Raw genomic sequence first — 18,557 nt, 5'->3', positions numbered from 1 at the left:
GAATCATTTCTAATTTTTCATTTATTTTGTCATTTTGTTCTTGTATTTTCTTCCAAAATTCTTCTAAGGTTTTTTCTGTGTTTTCCTTGGTCTGTCTCTCAATCCTTTGAAGATACCTAAAGAGAATTCTTTTGAATTCCTTATTACAGAGTTCCAGTGCTGCTTCTTCCTCAGAGATGTGTTCTGGGTCTGTATCCTGCTCCCTTGTTTCTACCACTTTACCCTGCTTCTTTGTGTGGACTGTGATGGTCTTTTGTCTCCAAGGCATCGTGGTGTTGTTGTATTTAGATCTCTGTTAACTGTTTGTGAAGAGCAGCCAAGGGTGGTTCAGGCTCTTCTTGGTGGTTTTTTATTGTTGGCCCATTGGTGGAGTAGGAGGTAGTAGCTGTCACTCAGTAAGTGAAGTTGCAGGCGGTGTGAGTGTAGTTGTGTCTTATGGGGACTGTTGCTGTCTCCCACTCAGTTAGACACAAATTACAATTGAATAACCATCAAAAAACTAAAAGCACCTTTTCAGTCTTACAGGTCTTGAGTGTGCTTGGGATTGCTTGAAAGCAGAACCTCTTCTTAAGCCCCTAGAATCTCGGAGAGCGTCGTCTCTTTAAATATCCCAAATGGTCAACCACTTGTAACATTCAAAATGGCGGCACCCTCTGGACCGGCAAAAGTCCACAGCTCAGCCCGCCTTTCTCTTCACCTTCTCCGTTTATTCTACAGCCACCAGAGCAGTCCTCTGTGCAGTCCCTGGCTAGCAGGGCTGATTTTTAGGTTAATTCTTAGGTCCTACCACCACTCAGGAATCTCAGGCTGTCTGTGCTGTGCCGTCAGGATCACTACGTATCACTGCCAGACCGCAGCTCAGTCTGTCTCCTTTTTTGGTATTTTCGTACAAATTCTTCTGCTAGTTGATGTTTAGTCCACTTCAATATCCTTCCCTTCAAGGCTCAGGGGTCCAGGATTATCTTCTGTGTCTGTGTTAATTGATTTCCCTTTTCTTTGTTGAAGAGGATTTGTGCAGTCTTTCTGCCTAGTCCAGCATCTTACCAGACCTCCGACATTTTTAATTCTTTGTGAGCTTTTTATAAAAGAGCTGCTGTACTGGGCAATATGCCAGTGAGAGGTTTTGTGTGTGTGTGTGTGTGTATGGAGTCCTGGTGGTGCAGTGTTTAACTGCTCAGCTACTAATCGAAAGGTTCGTAGATTGAACCTACCAGTTGCTCTGTGGGAGAAAGGTACGGCAGTCTGCTTCTGTACAGATTACAGCCTTGGAAACTCTATTGAGGCAACTGTACTTTGTCCTACAGGGTCGTGTTCAGTTGGAATCAACTTAATTGTAACAAGGTTGGTTTGATTTTATATATATACACATGTGTGTGTGTGTGTATACTGGTGCCATAGTGCCTAAGGAATTTGACTGTTAACCAGAAGGCTGGTGATTCAAACCCACCAGCCACTTCTCAGAAGGAAGACTGGGCAATCTACTTCCATAGTGATACTGCCTCAGAAACCCAATGAGGGGTCGCTATGAGTCAGATGGGACTTGATAACAGTGAGTTTGGCTTTTGGTGTGTGTGTGTGTGTGTGTGTATGTGTGTGTGTGTGTGTATGCCTCCATACACTATATATGTATGTGTATATATGTGTGGATATATATACATATGTATATTTGTGTATATGTGTAGTGTGTGTGTGTGTGTGTGTGTGTTGTTGTTATGTGCTGTCGAGTCGGACCCGACTCATAGTGACCGCTCCTTGGGTTTCTGAGGCAGTATCACTATGGAAGTAGGAAGTAGATTGCCCCATCTTCCTTCCAAGGAGTGGCTGGTGGGTTTGAACCTCCAGCCTTCTGGTTAGCAGTCAAGTGCCTTAGGCGCTACACTACCAGAGCTCCAATATATATAGTCATTGTTATGTGTTGTCAAGTCGGCCCCAACTCATAGCGACCCCTCCTTGGGTTTTTGAGGCAGTATCACTATGGAAGTGGATTGCCCAATCTTCCTTCCAAGGCGTGACTGGTGGGTTTGAACTGCCAGCATTCTGATTAGCAGTCAAATGTGTTAGGCACTATACCACCAGCGCTCCAGTATACACATTTATACATGTATCACAACTCTGTAAAATAAATCAAAAGCAAATTCTTAAAACAATGTACCTATGAAATATACCAGATGTTAATACTGATTATCTCTGGCTGATGAAGTTATGTTTTTCCCCTAATGTTTCAATTTCTACATTTTTCAAACTTTCTATTTTTTATATACTACTTTCCATTTACAATGGAAAGGACTCAGTTTGAATGCTTTTTTTTTAAAGTCTTAGATGGATGTTTCCAGGACTTTGTGTGGCTTTTGATCACTTGTCTGCTAATCTAGGCAAATTAGGTAACAATGTCTATGTCATTAGATATGTTTCCTCAAAAAAGAAAAAAAAAAAACTCACTGCCATTGAGTCACTTCTGACTCATAGTGATCCCCATTGGGTTTCTGAGGCTGTAAATCTTTACAGAAGTAGATTGTCACATCTCCCTTACATGGAGCTCCTGGTGGGTTTGAACCACTGACCTTCTGGTTAGCATCCAGATGCTTTATCCACTACACCACCAGAGTCAGCAAATCAGCAAACCCATTTGGAAAAGCTCAAAAGGAGTCCACTTCAGTGCTGTGTAAAATAACATACAAAGTTCTAAAGACTGAGGGTATTTGTATACGATTTCTTGGTCGTGAGATCAACACCATCTTATAACAACATCCTAAACCCATTGGCCTCAAGTCAGTTTGGATGCAGTTCTGGCCTGTAGTTTCCAAGGCAATATAATCTTATGGAAGCAGAGTACCTCACCTTTCTCCCATGGAGTGGCATTTGAACCACTGACCTTTAGGTTAGTAACTGATCTTAACCTTTATACCTTCATGGCTCTCTGTCTCTCTTTCTATATATATACCTCATCTTCCTTCCTTGTGTGTATATATGTATATATATATATATATATATATACACAGACACACACACATACATACAAACCCAGCAGCAACTTTGTGGAAGGAAGATGAGGCAATCTACTTCCATAAAGATTTACCACTTGCGAAACCCAAAGAGGCTTGCTATGAGTTGGAATCAACTCGATGACAGAGAGTTGTGGATTTTTTTTTTTAATGCATATATGTGTGTGTATGTGTGTAAAATACACATAATGTGTATATATATATGTGTATATATATATATACACAAAGAGAGACATATACACACATACATATATATACATATGCACATACATATATACATTATAATATAAGCATTTTTATATTATGCATTATAAACATTTCCCAAGTTATAAATTATCCATAAGCATTTATTTTAATGACAATACTATGGATATTCTTTGTCTTATCTAATTATTCCCACATATAGTTAGACATGTAGGTTGTTTTCTAATTGGGATTATTATGGATATATTATGATAAAGTAATAATTTTTTAATATGTAATTTTATAATAATTTATATAATAATTTATAATTTTATAATATTTTTAGTGAAAGATAACATGCATATAAAGAAGTACACAATTCATATGTGTACAACATTTTGAATACTGAAGAAACTACTAGTGTACCTATTATGGTGTTGTTATGTGCCACTGAGTCAGCCCCGACTCATAGTGACCCTTCCTTGGGTTTCTGAGACGGTAGCACTACAAAGTAGATTGCCCAGTCTTCCTTCTGAGGAGTGGCTGGTGGGTTTGAATCACTAGCCTTCTGGTTAGCAGTTAGGTGCCTTAGGCACTACGACACCCGAGCTCCTTACTACTACCTAGGTTAATGAATTATCACTAAGTGAACACATCCTTTTACCACTACACAAGAAAGAGAAATTTACCAAATTCCCCCAATGCCCTCTTCTTACTTTTCTCCAAAGATTACCACTAGTCTGATTTCTAATGGCATAGATAAAAATTGATGATCTGTAGATAATTTCCTTCAGATTTCCAGTAGAATTACCAAATTAAAAGGTACAAATATTTTAAAGTATTTTAGTTCATATAACCAAATTGGCTTCAAAAATATTATGTCATTTTACCCCACTACATTATGTGAAAGTGTGGGAAGGACTTTTGCTCCTGAAATTATGAGGAGAGAAGGTTAGGATCAAGTGTAGAGAGACAAAGTTCTTGAGAGTGAAAAGGACCAAACAGAGTTAATTATCACTTTAGGGAAATCTCAGGAGTATATTTCCAAATTCTGTATTACACACTTTGAAAATACTCTTGTTTATCTGAGTATTGCCAGTCATTGCAGCAGATGAAAGGAGAATCTGGTGAAAGATACAGTCTCTTCAGATGTTTGGTTACAGTGATGCAAACTTCTGCCTACATTAATTATATCGGCCAAAGAAAGACCCACGAGTTCAACAGAGCAGGGATATATAATCCTTCCACAAGGAGGGATACTGCAGGAGAGGAATCTGGAATACTTAGCAAAAAATAATACCACCCACCATACGTTCTATTTAATTTTGTTTATGGAACTTGGTCTCATCCATGAGAAGGTCGGATAGTTCCCTGGTTATAAATGCCTGACTTAGTACAACCTGCAGTCAAAACCGACTCCCATAAATTAAAAATGCAAGGTACATGCAATAGTTTTTAATAACAAATGGACACTACTTTATGAAACACATCAAAACATTTTTATTATCGTTACTATATTCTGTTAAAGATGTTTTAGTGTATCTGAAAGTGTTTAATTTTTTTTTATGTATAGAAAGGTACACTGTATATGTATAGAAATAAACAGTGTAAGACAAACATTTGACTGGCATTAAATACAAACTGTACCTAACTGTTCTGACTTACGTACAAATTTAATTTAAAGACATATTTAGGAAAGGAGCTTGTTCCTAATCGAAGGACTGCCTGAACTAATCTTCATTCTTATTACAGAAACACTTCCTGGATTTAGCGGTACCTGCATCTCCATATAGGGCTGTAGCTTCTGTAATGATCAATGGTGCATTTGCATAGTGCTGAACTTTTGGGGGTGTGCTCACTTCTTTTCCATGCTGAGGCCCAGAAATGTGCTTGTTCTTTAAGTAAGAAGTGATGGAGAAATGCTCAATTCAGGTTATTAGGTACTTTCGGTGGAAAGCAGTTATTCTTTATGAAACAAATCTTTATAGCTAGAGCACACATTCTGGTTACATGCTCTCTGGGAAACTGTTCAGTCAGTGTTTTGCTAATGCATGGGTTATGACAGTTTAGGACTAGAGGTTTTCTTACTGGAACAGCAAAAGAACTGGCTGGGTACTTTGACCAAGAAGTAACATGCTTCAGGTTATCAGCCCCACCTTGTAGTTGTGATTAACTTCGGCCTTTCCTACAGTATATTTTCATTCTACTTTATTGCTTTTTTTTTTTTTGGCCTAAATCGTTTTTTAGTATTAGTTAATAACATCATGAGTTGGTTCTTATTTCACTTTCTCTTTATGTTGAAGCTGCAATCCTCAGTCATTAGTGCTAAGTCACAAAAATGGTTGCATGGTGGTGGGCATAGCCCAGTTGCATTAGGTGAGCACTGGTTTAACTTGGTGTCTCTGTCTTGTTCTCCCAAGGTCTCCTTTCTCTAGTGATGGTGAAGTCGGGGAAAGGTTACCTTAACCCTCCTCCAGGATGAACCACCTGCCAGAAGACGTGGAGAATGCTCTCACTGGAAGCCAGAGCTCTCATGCTTCTCTGCGCGGTGTCCATTCCATCAACCCCACACAGCTCATGGCCAGGATTGAGTCCTATGAAGGAAGGGAAAAAAAAGGCATTTCCGATGTCAGGAGGACTTTCTGTTTGTTTGTCACTTTTGACCTCTTATTTGTAACATTACTGTGGATAATAGAGTTAAATGTAAGTTTTTTTTCATGACTTTATAAGAATTATTTCCAGAGATAGTGTTCTTATTTTTTTTAATTGTTTCTATCTCATTTAGTGAGTTACATCTTTTTCCAAATAAGGCAGTGTTTGGACCTCTAGCTAATTTGAACCTTTCTTGTTTTTTAATGGCATTGTTTAAAACAAATCTCATTAATTTTAAATTTCCTTTGTGATTTTGACACTTGAATTCATGCTCTATCACAAGGATCGGCAAGCTGTAGCCTGCAGGCTGAATTCAGCTGTCTTATTTTTATAAACAAAGTTTTATTGGCACACAGCCATGCCTATCTGTTTACATATTGTGTATGGCTGCTTTTGTGCTGAGTGGTTTAAGCTGAAAAGTTGCAAGGGACACCATCTAGCTCACAAAGCCAAAAATATTTACTGTCTAGCCTTTTTCACAGAAAGTTTGCCAATGCTTGCGCCATAAAATGTAGTCTGCTTTTTAATTATGTTGTAGATGTTTCTTCTACTTTGCTAACTCCCATGTGTGGGAGTTTTGCATGTGTGGTAGAACACTGATTGAATGCTCAGCTGCTAACCAAAAGGCCAGGACTTTGAACCCACCAGCTGCTCCATGGGAGAAAGACACGACAGTCTCTTTCTGTAAAGATTACCACCTTGGAGACCCAATGGGGCAGTTTTCCTTTGTCCTATAAGGTTATTGTGAGTCAGAACCAACTTGATGGCAGTGGGTTAGGTTTTTTTTTTTTTTTTTTTTTTTGGCTTATGCTTTTTATTTTGGCAGAAGAGGTTATTTATTCATATATTCTATCAAAAAGGTTGTCCTAGAGACATTTGGAAGTTTTCCTGTATTTCATCAGGTTTACATAGCTATATTCATGAATTCAAATAATGGTTTACATCTGTGCTGCTTAATAGAAACTACAGTGCAAGCCTCATGTAATTTTAATTTCTCTGTTTACCACATGGGAGCTCTGGTAACATAGTGGCTAAAGCACTTGACTGCTAACCAGAAGGCTGGCGGTTCAAACCCACCAGCCACTCCTCGGAAGGAAGGTTGGGCAATCCTACTTCCGTAGTGATACTGCCTGGGAAACCCAAGGAGGGGTCGCTATGAGTCAGGGCTGACTCGACAGCACATAACAACAACAACAACAACAACAAATTTGCCACATTAAACCAAACAAACCAAACTCACTGTCGTCCAGTCAGATCTGACTCATAGCAACCCCTCCTTGGGTTTCTGAGGCAGTATCACTATGGAAGTAGATTGTCCAACCTTCCTACCGAAGAGTGGCTGGTGGATTTGAACCACCAGCATTCTGGTTAGTAAGTCAAATGCCTTAGGCACTACACCACCAGAGCTCCTGTTTACCACATTAATAAAAGTAAAAATGTATAGGTGAAATTTATTTTAATAACATATTTTATTTAACACAGTGTATTAATTTTCTCCCCAAGATGTTGGGTCTGATTGTTTATGTTCCTTACCAGCTAACAGATGAACTCTTTCAGAAGACTTCCCTCCCAGACAACAGTTGCCTGCTTCTTGAATCTTCATCAATTAATTTGCTTTGAGGAAATATTTGCTAAGTCCTAGGAAGTATATAGTATTAGCTAAACTTAGCTAGCATAGTGCTACATGCTTTATAAGAAGTATTAAAACAGAAATTATGAAAAGTTGCTGAGATTTTTCATTGAAAATGAATTTTATTGCCATTTAACAGCAAATGCTAATCTGCTTAATATTCTGATTCATAGCAGTAATGTCAATTCTAGACCAGACTTTTAATAATTAGGGTCATTGAATCTCATTTTGTTCCATCTTGAATCCTAGGAGAAACAAAACTCATTATGAAAATAGGCACATTTACTGAGTTTCTGTATTTAGACCTAATAATGCAAATGTTATGAAATCAAGACTTTCTTCACGTTAGCATTCAATTTAGATAAGTTTTCTCTCATAATCATGCATTAATGGATAAGAGTACATAGCGTAATTGGATAATATTCAAGTCATTATTTTCCATACTGATGAAAGGAAACAGAAGGATGTATAATATATATAAAAAGGAATTTCATTTTACTTGAATTCCCAACATGTAAGACCCAGTCATTACAAAGCATAGTATCCCTCTTATCCCTCAATGTATTGATGAATTTTTGAAGAACATAACCTTTAAAAAGGAGTTCTGGTAGCATAGTGCCTAAGGCACTTGACTGCTAACCAGAAGGCTGGAGGTTCAAACCCACCAGCCACTCCTCGGAAGCAAGGTCGGGCAATCCTACTTCCGTAGTGATAGTGCTTCGGAAACCCAAGGAGGGGTCGCTATGAGTCAGGGCCAACTCGACGGCAAATAACAACAACAACAACAACCTTTAAAAAACCTTAAAGAACATAAAATGGTTGAATTTGAATTCTAGAAAGTCTCTTGAAATGATTCAGCAGCAGTCCCTTTGGTTTACAGATAAGGAAATCTAATACCGAGTTTATATGTTACAGTGGCTTTCTGGCTGGGACCCAAGGCACCTGCATAATAATAGTCACTGCCACAAGCATAATGAATGTAAATGCTTTCATGAACAGAGCAAAATACCTATTAAGCAGGTAACCAAGCAGATTGTGTGGTTCTGTGCTTCAGAAAATAAGAGTTGTTCCAAAATCACAGTAATATACAACATGAATCTACTGTTAAGTTTCTGTTTACAGATTTTTCTTTTATTAATTTAGCACCATAGATATGCTTGATTTTTGTTTAAAAGAGACTAGTAATATGACATTGTAATACAGAAGTGTTTCTTCTTATTTCTTCCATGTGGACATACTAAAGAAAATATTTGCATTAATTTATATTTTAAAGGAGTAAGATGGTTTCAAGACTAATATTTGTGTAATAAGAAATGGAAACGAAATGCTTCTTTTAATAGGAAAGCATTTTTAAGGGAGCAGAGTTAAAAAATATATATTTTAATGACACCACAAAGCCAACGTAGTCATTGGTTTGCCTCTAATATCACTATGTGCTTTTAAGTGAGGGAGGTCATGAGGCTTTAGACTAATAGGAATAGGATCAAAGTGACAGTAGAAGGGAAGTTGTTTTTCCCTTTAGCTTTTGGTACTTTGGTTGAGAGCATGATCCAAAAAAGGCCTTTGTCAATTCTTACTGTCTGCTTTATGATTTTTAAAAAAATAAAACTGGTATATTAGAAAGTGTCAGAATACCGATCTACGGTTGACATCACCCACTCTGTAGTCTTAAGCAAGTTACTTACATTCTCTGGGCTTTGGTTTTGCAGTCAGTGAACTGGACTAATACCTGTTTTGTCTTCCTCTTGGGTTCTTGTGAGGATCAAATAAAAAGATGTATACAGCAGCTCCTTGGTAGTTTTAAAGTACTACACAACTATAGGTTATAATTTGTTGTTGTTGTTACATGCTGTCAAGTCAGACCTGACTCATAGCAACCCCTCCTTGAGTTTCCTAGGTGGTATCACTATGGAAGTAGATTGCCCACCCTTCCTTCCAAGGAGTGGCTGGTGAGTTTGAACCACCAGCCTTCTGGTTAGTAGTCAAGTGCCTTAGGCACTATGCTACCAGAGCTCCTTGTAATTTATTAGTAAATAAAATAAATTTAACCCAGAAAGAATGAAAAAATGTTGGTTCCTCTTCTCTGTGATTCCATTTAAGTTTTAAGTACAAGTCAGATTCTGCTACCCATAAGCCAAAACCAAAACCAAATCCACTGCCATCAGTCTCTTCTTTATAGTGACCCTCATTGGGTTTTGAAGGAGGTAAATCTTTACAGAAGTAGATTACCTCATCTTCCGTGGAGCAGCTGGTAGGTTTGAACTGCCAGTCTTCTGGTTAGCAGTCAAATGCCTTAGGCACTGCCACCAGAGCTCCTTATTACCCCATCCTCAACTCAACTCATTGCCGTCAAGTCGGATCTGACTCATAGCAACCCCTCCTTGGGTTTCTAAGATGGTATCACTACCGAAGTAGATTGCCCAGTCTTCCTTCCAAGGAGTGGCTGGTGCGTGTGAACTGCCATCTTTCTGATTAGCAGTTAAATGTGTTAGGCACTATGCCACCAGAGCTCCCTATTACCCCATAGTCACCATTAATATTAATAGTGCTGTAGTTACACTTTCTTAACCAAGGATAACAGAAACTCAGATGAAGGAGAGATAAGGTGGGTTTGAATTTTCTGAGGGAACATATCTATGGAGGACATGTGAATTGCGTTTGGAACTGAGTCTAGAGAGATGATTTGCATTTGGGCAGTGGGAGCAGTGCAGAGAAGGTGTGGAGATCAAGGTGAGCAGAAGCTCTGAGGCTGGTGCATTGTACACTTGCTTGTGGGTGTGGGTGTGTGCTGGAGTGGGTAGGATTGGAGTGAGAAAAATATTAGTTTAGCTGAAAAGTGCCTAGGAAACGAGGTTGCAAAGATAGGATAATTTTATGTTATTGAAATTCTTAAATGTGATACAGAAGTGTTTAGAGTTACTATAATTGTGAAGTGTTATGGTTCGAGAGCAGTTAGGACACAAGGTTTCCCAGACATCAGCTTTTCCCTTTCTTCATCTCCATAAATACCCAGATACTGAGGCCAAAGATGAAAACTCATCCTTGGTTGATTTATTTATTCATTATTTTTGTATTTTTCACTCATATTCAGTCTAATAGTAATGCCTGTCAATTTTTTTCCAAAATATATTCCAAATGTGACTACTGTTAATTGTTAGTTCACCTGCTTCCACTCTTGCCCTCTATCTAATCTAGACTCCTCAGAGTAGCCAAATGACCTTTTAAAAACAAAAATCAGATAATGTCCCTTTCTGTTTAAAACCTTCCACTGGCCAACCAAAGCTTAACATCCAAATGTGGTGCCCTGTCTTCCAAAGCCCTTCAGAAGTTTCTCTGACTTCCTTCCCCACCCTCTACTCCTGGCCCACCACAGGTCAACCACACTTGCTTCCTTGTGGTATTAGAAAGGAACAAGTTATTTTGTGACTTGGGGTCTTTATACTAGTTTTTCCCTCTATATGAAATAATCTGTTTCCTTTTTCCTTGTATAAATGTCTCTTTTTTACCATGCCACACCAAATCAAACATACTGCTGTCAAGTCAGATCCGACTCATAGTGACCCCTCCTTGGGTTTTCGAGGTGGTATCGCTACAGAGGTAGATTGCCTAGTCTTACTTCTAAGGAGTGGCCAATGGGTTTGAACCACCAGCCTCTGGTTAGCAGTCAAATGATCAGTTTAAATAGCACTCTAGAGAAGACTTCATGACTAACCCACCACCCAACCCAAAGAAGTCATCTATATTCTGTCACAATTTTTTTCTCTTCTCTGTGTAGCACTTATTTATTTATCATATTTCTCCTTTTGCTAGAATGTAAGCTCTGTGAAGAGGAGAGAGATTTTGTTACTGATGTATTTGCTGTGTTTAGAACAGCAGTAGATGCTCCATAAAGAGATAGTCCATAATATGTGCTGAAGGGATGGAAATCATGTTGGCAGTGGTAAGTAGGTTATATTAAAGTAGGGACAGATTAGCAGAAAGAACAGCAGGAGGAAGATGTTGAAGGAAGGTATATGAATGGAAAGGAAAGACTTTCAGAAGACTTATGATTACTAATTTTATCATCCATGTATCCAAAGATAATTTAAAGGCTTCTAATGATGGAACCTAGAAAAGCTATGTGGTTGAGAAGTGACTCTGTATTAGGATAGTCTGTATGGGACATCTTGGGTTAATAACAATGATTTTGAAATATGGATTTAGAGTATGATTTAGGGCTACAGATACAGATTTTAGACTCATCTATTTAAAGGCAACACAAAGACAAGGTCTTTAAATATATGCATATACCAGAATTCTTTTTCTACTGGCTATTTATTGAAAACTGTTGGCAGCTTTGGTTCCTGTCCTGTCAGACAGGAGGAGGAAGTCTCTGTGGTATGGGAGCCCTGTTTGCAGTAGACAAATCGGAATAATCATGCTTTTAACATTTTAGATGTTGGTAGGTTTCCATAGTGTGAAAAGACAGAGATGAGACTAGGTGATAGATTGACTTTTAATAGTTATTCTAGGTTTTCATTTCTTCTTCATTTATAAATGTGGTGCTTAAGGCATTTGACTGCTAACCAGAAGGCTGGTGGTTCAAACCCACCAGTCACTCCTTAGAAGGAAGACTGGGCAATCTATTTCCATGAAGATACCACCTCAGAAAACCAAGGAGGGGGCGTTACGAGTAGGGAAGGACAGCAGTGAGGGTTTTTTGGTTTTTTTTAATAGCCAAACAGACTGTTCAGTGAAGAGCATACCAGTCATCTGGATTAATTACACAGAAATCTAAACAGTAACTTATTTTAAGATACAGAGTAGTCTTTATACTTCTGTTTCCATAAAACATTAAAATACATGGAAAGGTAATAAAAGCACAAGCACCCTTTCTTTGTGCTAACTTTTATTCTAAGTTGACCAATTAGTGAACTTTTCCAAAGATAGTCTTTATTCTTTCTTTTTTCTTTTTGCCTCTTATCCAGGTTTCTGGTTAATTACCCTTTGTCCTTTTGTTAGACCATTTGCATCTGTTTGCCAGGACTGCTCTCCAAATTGGAAGCTAGGATGTCTGTTGCCCATGCTGTTTCCTGTGGTCAGGTGCATCCCCAGGCCCTCGCAGTTGTTGTATAGACTTGAGTCCTGCTTTAGGTGCCTAACCAATGTCTCTTAACTCAGTTTCTAAAAATTCTCTGTAATTTATAGAATTTTAAATTTTATCATTTAAAATTCTTTTGATAAGACAGTTGGGAGATGACAGAAAGTTGGTATTAAATTTTCGTCATTTACTATGACTTGATCTGATATGATTATAGGTCTAGTCTGTCACTTACTGTTTTGTATCTTTAGTTAAAAAAAAAGTTCATAAGAGTGCAAAATTTTAAAATGCCATGAATAAATGAAAATGAAAAACAGAATTTTTGTATCTAGCCTACGTCATGGTAACTGCTGTCACTGATATTTGGTAAGAGAGCAGGGGACCCTTGGCCTTTCAGAACCTAAAATGGTAGGTAGAGTGATCCACAGTTTGGGAAGTCCTGGATAAATGTGAATTTCCTTCTTTAGAAAATACATAGTCTTAAGATGGAAGGCTTTAGTTTAGAAAAGGAAAAAACAAATTTTCTTATTTAACCATTTTAGTTTACCAAAATATGAACTACATTGTTTTTAATTATACGTTTATATTTGTTGAATGAATGAATTCAGAATTAGGAAGTGGGAATGCTATTCAACATTCTTTATTGCAACTATGATGGTTCTTTTCTCACATATTTTAACATTTTTATGTTCTAAGAAGATTTGTTGTTGTTGTTATTGTTATGTGCTGTCAAGTCAGACCCGATTCATAGCGACCCCTCCTTGGGTTTCCAAGGCAGTATCACTACGAAGTAGATTGCCCCATCTTCCTTCTGAGGAGTGGCTGGTGGGTTTGAACCTCCAGTCTTCTGGTTAGCAGTCCTAGATAAGTACATATGAAACCTTACTTGTATGTTCTTTTGTACTGTTTTCACACATAAACCTCTCCTTGTTTTCACTTCTTACTATCATCCTAGGTGAATGGAGGCATTGAGAACACATTAGAGAAGGAGGTAGTGGAGTATGACTACTACTCTTCTTATTTTGACATATTTGTAAGTATATTCTGTTTTATATTTTCTTTCAGATTTGATGAAAACAAAAAGCAAATTTCCTTTATGTAGGCCTCATATTCTATGCCATTCTTTCTCTCTCCCTTGAACACTGACAGTGTTTCCTTCTCCCTTAATAATTGGCCCATTTAGTGCTCCTTCTCTCTTACTAAAATATTGTCAGGTTATCTCAGTGAAGAAGGATTAATAGGAGATGATAGAGGGCAGCGGGAGAAGCCACTCCTATTTTTTTATTCTTTCAAATGGTTGAAATAATAGATCCATGGACATACCCTAGTAACTCAAAGGAAAAGTCACCTATTGGTATAATTGCACAAAGAAAATGATGTTTCTTTTCTGCTTTAAGTTAGCTTTCTATCGGTTGTTGTTAGGTGCAGTCGAGTCGGTTCCAACTCATCATGACCCTATGCACAACAGAACAAAACACTGCCTGGTCATGTGCCATCCTCACAATCCTGCTATACTTGAGCCCATCAGTGCAGCCACTGTGTCAGTCCATCTCGTTGAGGTCTTCCCCTTTTTCGCTGACCCTCCACTTTACCAAGCATGGTATCTTTCTCCAGAGAATGATCCCTTGTGACAGCATGCCCAAAGTAGGTGAGACAAAGTCTGGCCATTCCCACTTCCAAGGAGCATTCCAGCTATACTTCTTCCAGGGCAAATTTGTTCGTTCTTTTGGCAGTGCATGGTAATTTCAGTATTCTTCACCAGCATCCCAACTCAAAAGCATCAACTCTTCCTCGGTCTTCCTTATTCGTTGCCGAGTTTTCAGGGTGTACTTTTAATAATAACTCTTTATGTTATTCTACAGTAATAAGGATTTTTGAGTACAGTATGTATTGGTAAATGTTGGACAATATTAGTCAGTTACAGAATTAAATCGATGCAGTTTGTCTGTAGATGAGACATTCATTTTATTTAATAGTGTTTGAATTATATTTCTAGGACACACTATGGCTTTGATTGGGTTTGATATAGCTCAATAGTATCTCTTTATAGTGTAAAGTAAGTCAGATTCTAACATTGTGTTTTGCATAGCATGTTGTTGTTGTTGTTATTTGCCATCGAGTCGGCCCCGACTCATAGCGACCCCTCCTTGGGTTTCCGAGGCAGTATCACCATGGAAGTAGGAATGCCCAACCTTCCTTCCGAGGAGTGGCTGGTGGGTTTGAACCGCCAGCCTTCTGGTTAGCAGTCCAGTGCCTTAGGCACTATGCATAGGCAATTAAAATTGACTGTGACTTCCCCAATTCGTTTTATTTTATTTGCTGTCTCTATATGCATGGAGGCAAAACGCACATGGTTAAGGGTAGGACAGCATGCAACCTGAGTAATTGCATTCTCATTTTGCAGTATATTAGGCTACCAAATAGGATTTTGTTGAAAACGTGTTTGCTACAGAATATTTAGAAATCTGCTGATGTGGTTTAATACCCTCATTTTTCCAGAGTGAAGAAATAATTCCATGGTTCAGTTTCTTGACCTACTTCAGGTCACATAAGTTGATAGCAAAGCAAGTTGAAGTCCCAAATTTCTGGATGTTTATTTCCTCTAGAATTATTAGCATATGATAACAAAATTTGCTTCTCTCCCTCAATTTCATTGTGAAATGTCCTGAGTCAGGAAATGTCAAGAAGCTAGACTAATCTACTAGTCAAATCTCCAAGTGTTGGCTGGCCTCTATGCTTAGGACCATAGTGATACTAGACAAATAGATAGGACCCATTAGCTCACATTGGAAGACTGTCATATCAGACCTAGGAAATGAACATAGCCTCTGGAAAATTTTAGGATCTGGGAGATATAGAGATAAAGGGTAAAGACTTGGCCTGCCATATCCAGAGGTAGAGATAAAGTTGTAATGACTGAAGAAGCAAAACCATGGGCAGATTGTTCGGAAACACATTTTTAATGAAAGTGGCAAGTTAAAAATAACTTTAACCTGCAAACTTCACTTACATAAAAAGATCTTAAGTGAGGTCTTCTGGTGCATGTCAGTGAAGAAGTTGTTAACCTTCAGCCTTTCAGCTGTTTTGATTAGTGAGAAAATTTTGACACAAATCCACCCTGACTCATTGCTCAGGAGTCACCTGACTTCTCCCTGTTGGCATTTTCCAACTAAAATTGGTAATGTTTTTTTCTATGTTTATTCCTTTAGTATGTAAGAGTTACTAAGACAGCTGTGACATAGTATTTTAAGAGCCCTGCTTTTTGGAGTCAAGCTGTCTGGGTTCAAATCCTGGCTTTATCACTAAGGAGCTGTGTGGTTTTGAACAATTTTCCTAACCTTTCTGCCTTAGTTTCCCCATCTGTATAATGAGATTAGTGATAATAGTTGATTCATGGGATTGTTGAGGTCAGGGATTACATAAGATAATAATACATCTAAAAGGCTTTATTGATCCATAGAAAATAATGAAATATTAGCTACTGGGATAGGCAGATATCTCACCAAGGCCCCAATAACCTAGAGTTTTGGTGTGGGCTTTACTGAGAACCTGGTAGCTTCTAAAAGTGAATGTTTGGGCTCAAATAGAAAGGAAAAACAAACTTTTAATAACACGTTCTTTTTTGATAATGGAAAATGATTTTGAAAGCCTCATTCGGGTAGTATTGCAATTAAACTTAACAACACCCTAAAAAACCCACTGCTGTCGAGTCAGATCCGAGTGATAGCGACACTTCCTTGAGTTTCTGAGGCAGTATCACTGTGGAAGTAAATTGCCCAACCTTCCTTGCAAGGAGTGGCTGATAGGTTTGAACCACCAGCCTTCTGGTTAGCATTCAGATGCCTTAGGCACTACACCACCAGAGCTCCAAGCAAGGGTTCCTAAATGCTGATCTGTAGTCTAATGCCAGTCTGTGGTAGTTCTCAGTTAAATCTGAACAATGAAGACGATATGGTCAGTTTCTCTTTTTTTTTTTTAGTTGTGATTTGGGTGAAAGTTTACACAGCAAATTCACTTTCCATACAGCAGTTCACATACACTTTCTCTCATGACACTGACTACAATTTACCCCAATGCAACAGCTTCCCTCCTACTTCTTCCTGATAGTTACCTATTCCCTGTGTCGAACCCTCCATGCACTCCTGCCCCCTGACTGTCTCCCTGTGCATAAGCAGCCCTTCTTTCTCCCATGATTATTCTCTCCAAGGAGCATATCTCCCTCAGGTAAATGTTCAACTCCTGTGCCTGTTTTTGTTTGGCTGGAAGCCACAGGTGTGGGTTCAATTCCAGACCTGAAGAGCAGCTATGGGCCATAGTCTCAGTGGTTCCACCAGGCTCTACCAGACCAGCAAACGTGCCTCCCCCTTCTTTTTTGTTCCCAAATGATTTGGAGTTTTGTTCCACATTGTTCTCTCTCTATATCCAGGATATCCTACATAAATCCCCCTCCGAGTGGTTGACAGTGGTAGCTGGGCACCATCTAGTTCTTCTGGTCTCTTAGTCGTATAGGCTGTGGATCGCATGCTGTACCACTCACTAGAACTAAGATTCCATGAATCTTTGGTTTTCTTCATTCTACTTTGCTCTGGACTAGGAGAGACCCATCGTTGCATCTACATGGCTGCTCGCAAGCTTTTAAGATCCCAGTTCCTACTTGCCAGAGTTGGAGGTGGAATATTTTGTGTAGTATGTTATGCCAAATGAGTTTCATGTCCCCTGTGACTATGGTCCTGCCCATAGGTTCAACTACTTGGTCCCTCTGGGTAGCTTGCTGTGACCAAGAAGTGACTACTACCTTGTCCCTTGTCAGCTCTACAATACACCTGGGAATTCTGATAGAACATACAAATACACTTGTAGGACCATTGTCTCCCAACCTATATATGGTCTTGGGTACATTCCCCACTGCATAGACATACCTAGTAGTTCAGCTTGTCCACCCATCTATCCACCCATATACCCATGTCTGCCTTCACTGACACTGCAGTAATGTATGTGCAAAAAGGTTCATGTTTGTTGTCTGTACCTCCAATTTACCTCTGTATGTCTTCCTCTTCCTTAACGCCACCATGTTCACTACTCACATTTGGTACGTTGCCCTGCTCTTCACCCAAATCAATACTTATCTCTACCTATCTAACAGGGTTCTCTCCACTCCACTCCTACCCCTGGTAACCAACAAAGAAAATTTCCTTCCAGATCTAAACCTTTCCTTGACTTTTACAATAACAGATTAATACAGTATTTGTTCTTCTGTGATTGACTTATTTCACTAAGCATAATGTCCTCCAAGTTCATCCACGTTATGCGGTGTTTTGCAGATTCTACATTATTCTTTAGGGTTACACAGTATTCCATTGTGTGTATGTACCATAGCTTTGTTATCCATTCTTCAGTGTTGATGGACACCTAGGTTGTTTCCATCTTTTTGCTATTGTAAATAGTGCTACGATGAACATAGCTGTGCATGTATCTATTCTTGTCATGGCTGTCACTTTAGGATATATACCCAGTAATGGAATGGCTGAGTCATGGTATTTATAACTCCAACTTTTTAAGGAATTGCCATACTGCTTTCCACAGTGGTTGTACCATTTGACAGTCCCACCAGAAGTGTATGAGAGTCTCAGTCTCTCCACATCCTTGCCAGCATTTGTTATTTTCTGTCTTATTGAACTTTGCTACTAGTGCTGGAGCCAAGGTGTTATCTCGTTGTTGTTTTCATTTGCATCTCTCTAATAACTAATGATCGTGAGCATTTCTTCATTTGTTTGTTGGCTGCCTGAATATGCTCCTCAGTGAAGTGTCTATTCATGTCTTCTGCCCATTTTTTAATTGGATTGTTTGTCTTTTTGTTATTGAGGTGCTGTAGTTTTCTATAAATTCTAGAGATATGTCCCTTGTCAGATATGTCATTGCCAAATATTTTTTCCCAATCTGTAGGTTCTCTTTTGACTCTTTTGGAGAAGTCTTTGGAAGCACATAAAAATTTAATTTTTAGAAGGTCCCA

At 38.6% G+C, this 18,557-nt stretch overlaps 1 protein-coding gene across 1 annotated transcript in view; it reads left to right on the top strand.

The window, feature by feature from the left end:
* The first annotated feature begins 5,663 nt into the window (after positions 1-5,663).
* The window catches only part of STARD3NL (STARD3 N-terminal like), a 35,440-nt gene continuing 22,546 nt past the window's right edge, over positions 5,664-18,557 (top strand). The window contains exons 1-2 of the mRNA XM_007950090.2: positions 5,664-5,888; positions 13,503-13,580. Coding sequence (XP_007948281.1) covers positions 5,664-5,888; positions 13,503-13,580 — 303 coding nt within the window. The remainder of the gene's footprint in view (positions 5,889-13,502; positions 13,581-18,557) is intronic.

The sequence above is a fragment of the Orycteropus afer genome, unplaced genomic scaffold (genome assembly GCF_000298275.1).
Source record: "Orycteropus afer afer isolate SDZICR_OR568_19922 unplaced genomic scaffold, OryAfe1.0 scaffold00263, whole genome shotgun sequence".
NCBI classification, from domain to species: Eukaryota; Metazoa; Chordata; class Mammalia; order Tubulidentata; family Orycteropodidae; genus Orycteropus; species Orycteropus afer.
The sequence above is the reverse complement of the archived record's forward strand: the minus strand, read 5'-3'. Positions and strand labels throughout refer to the sequence as shown.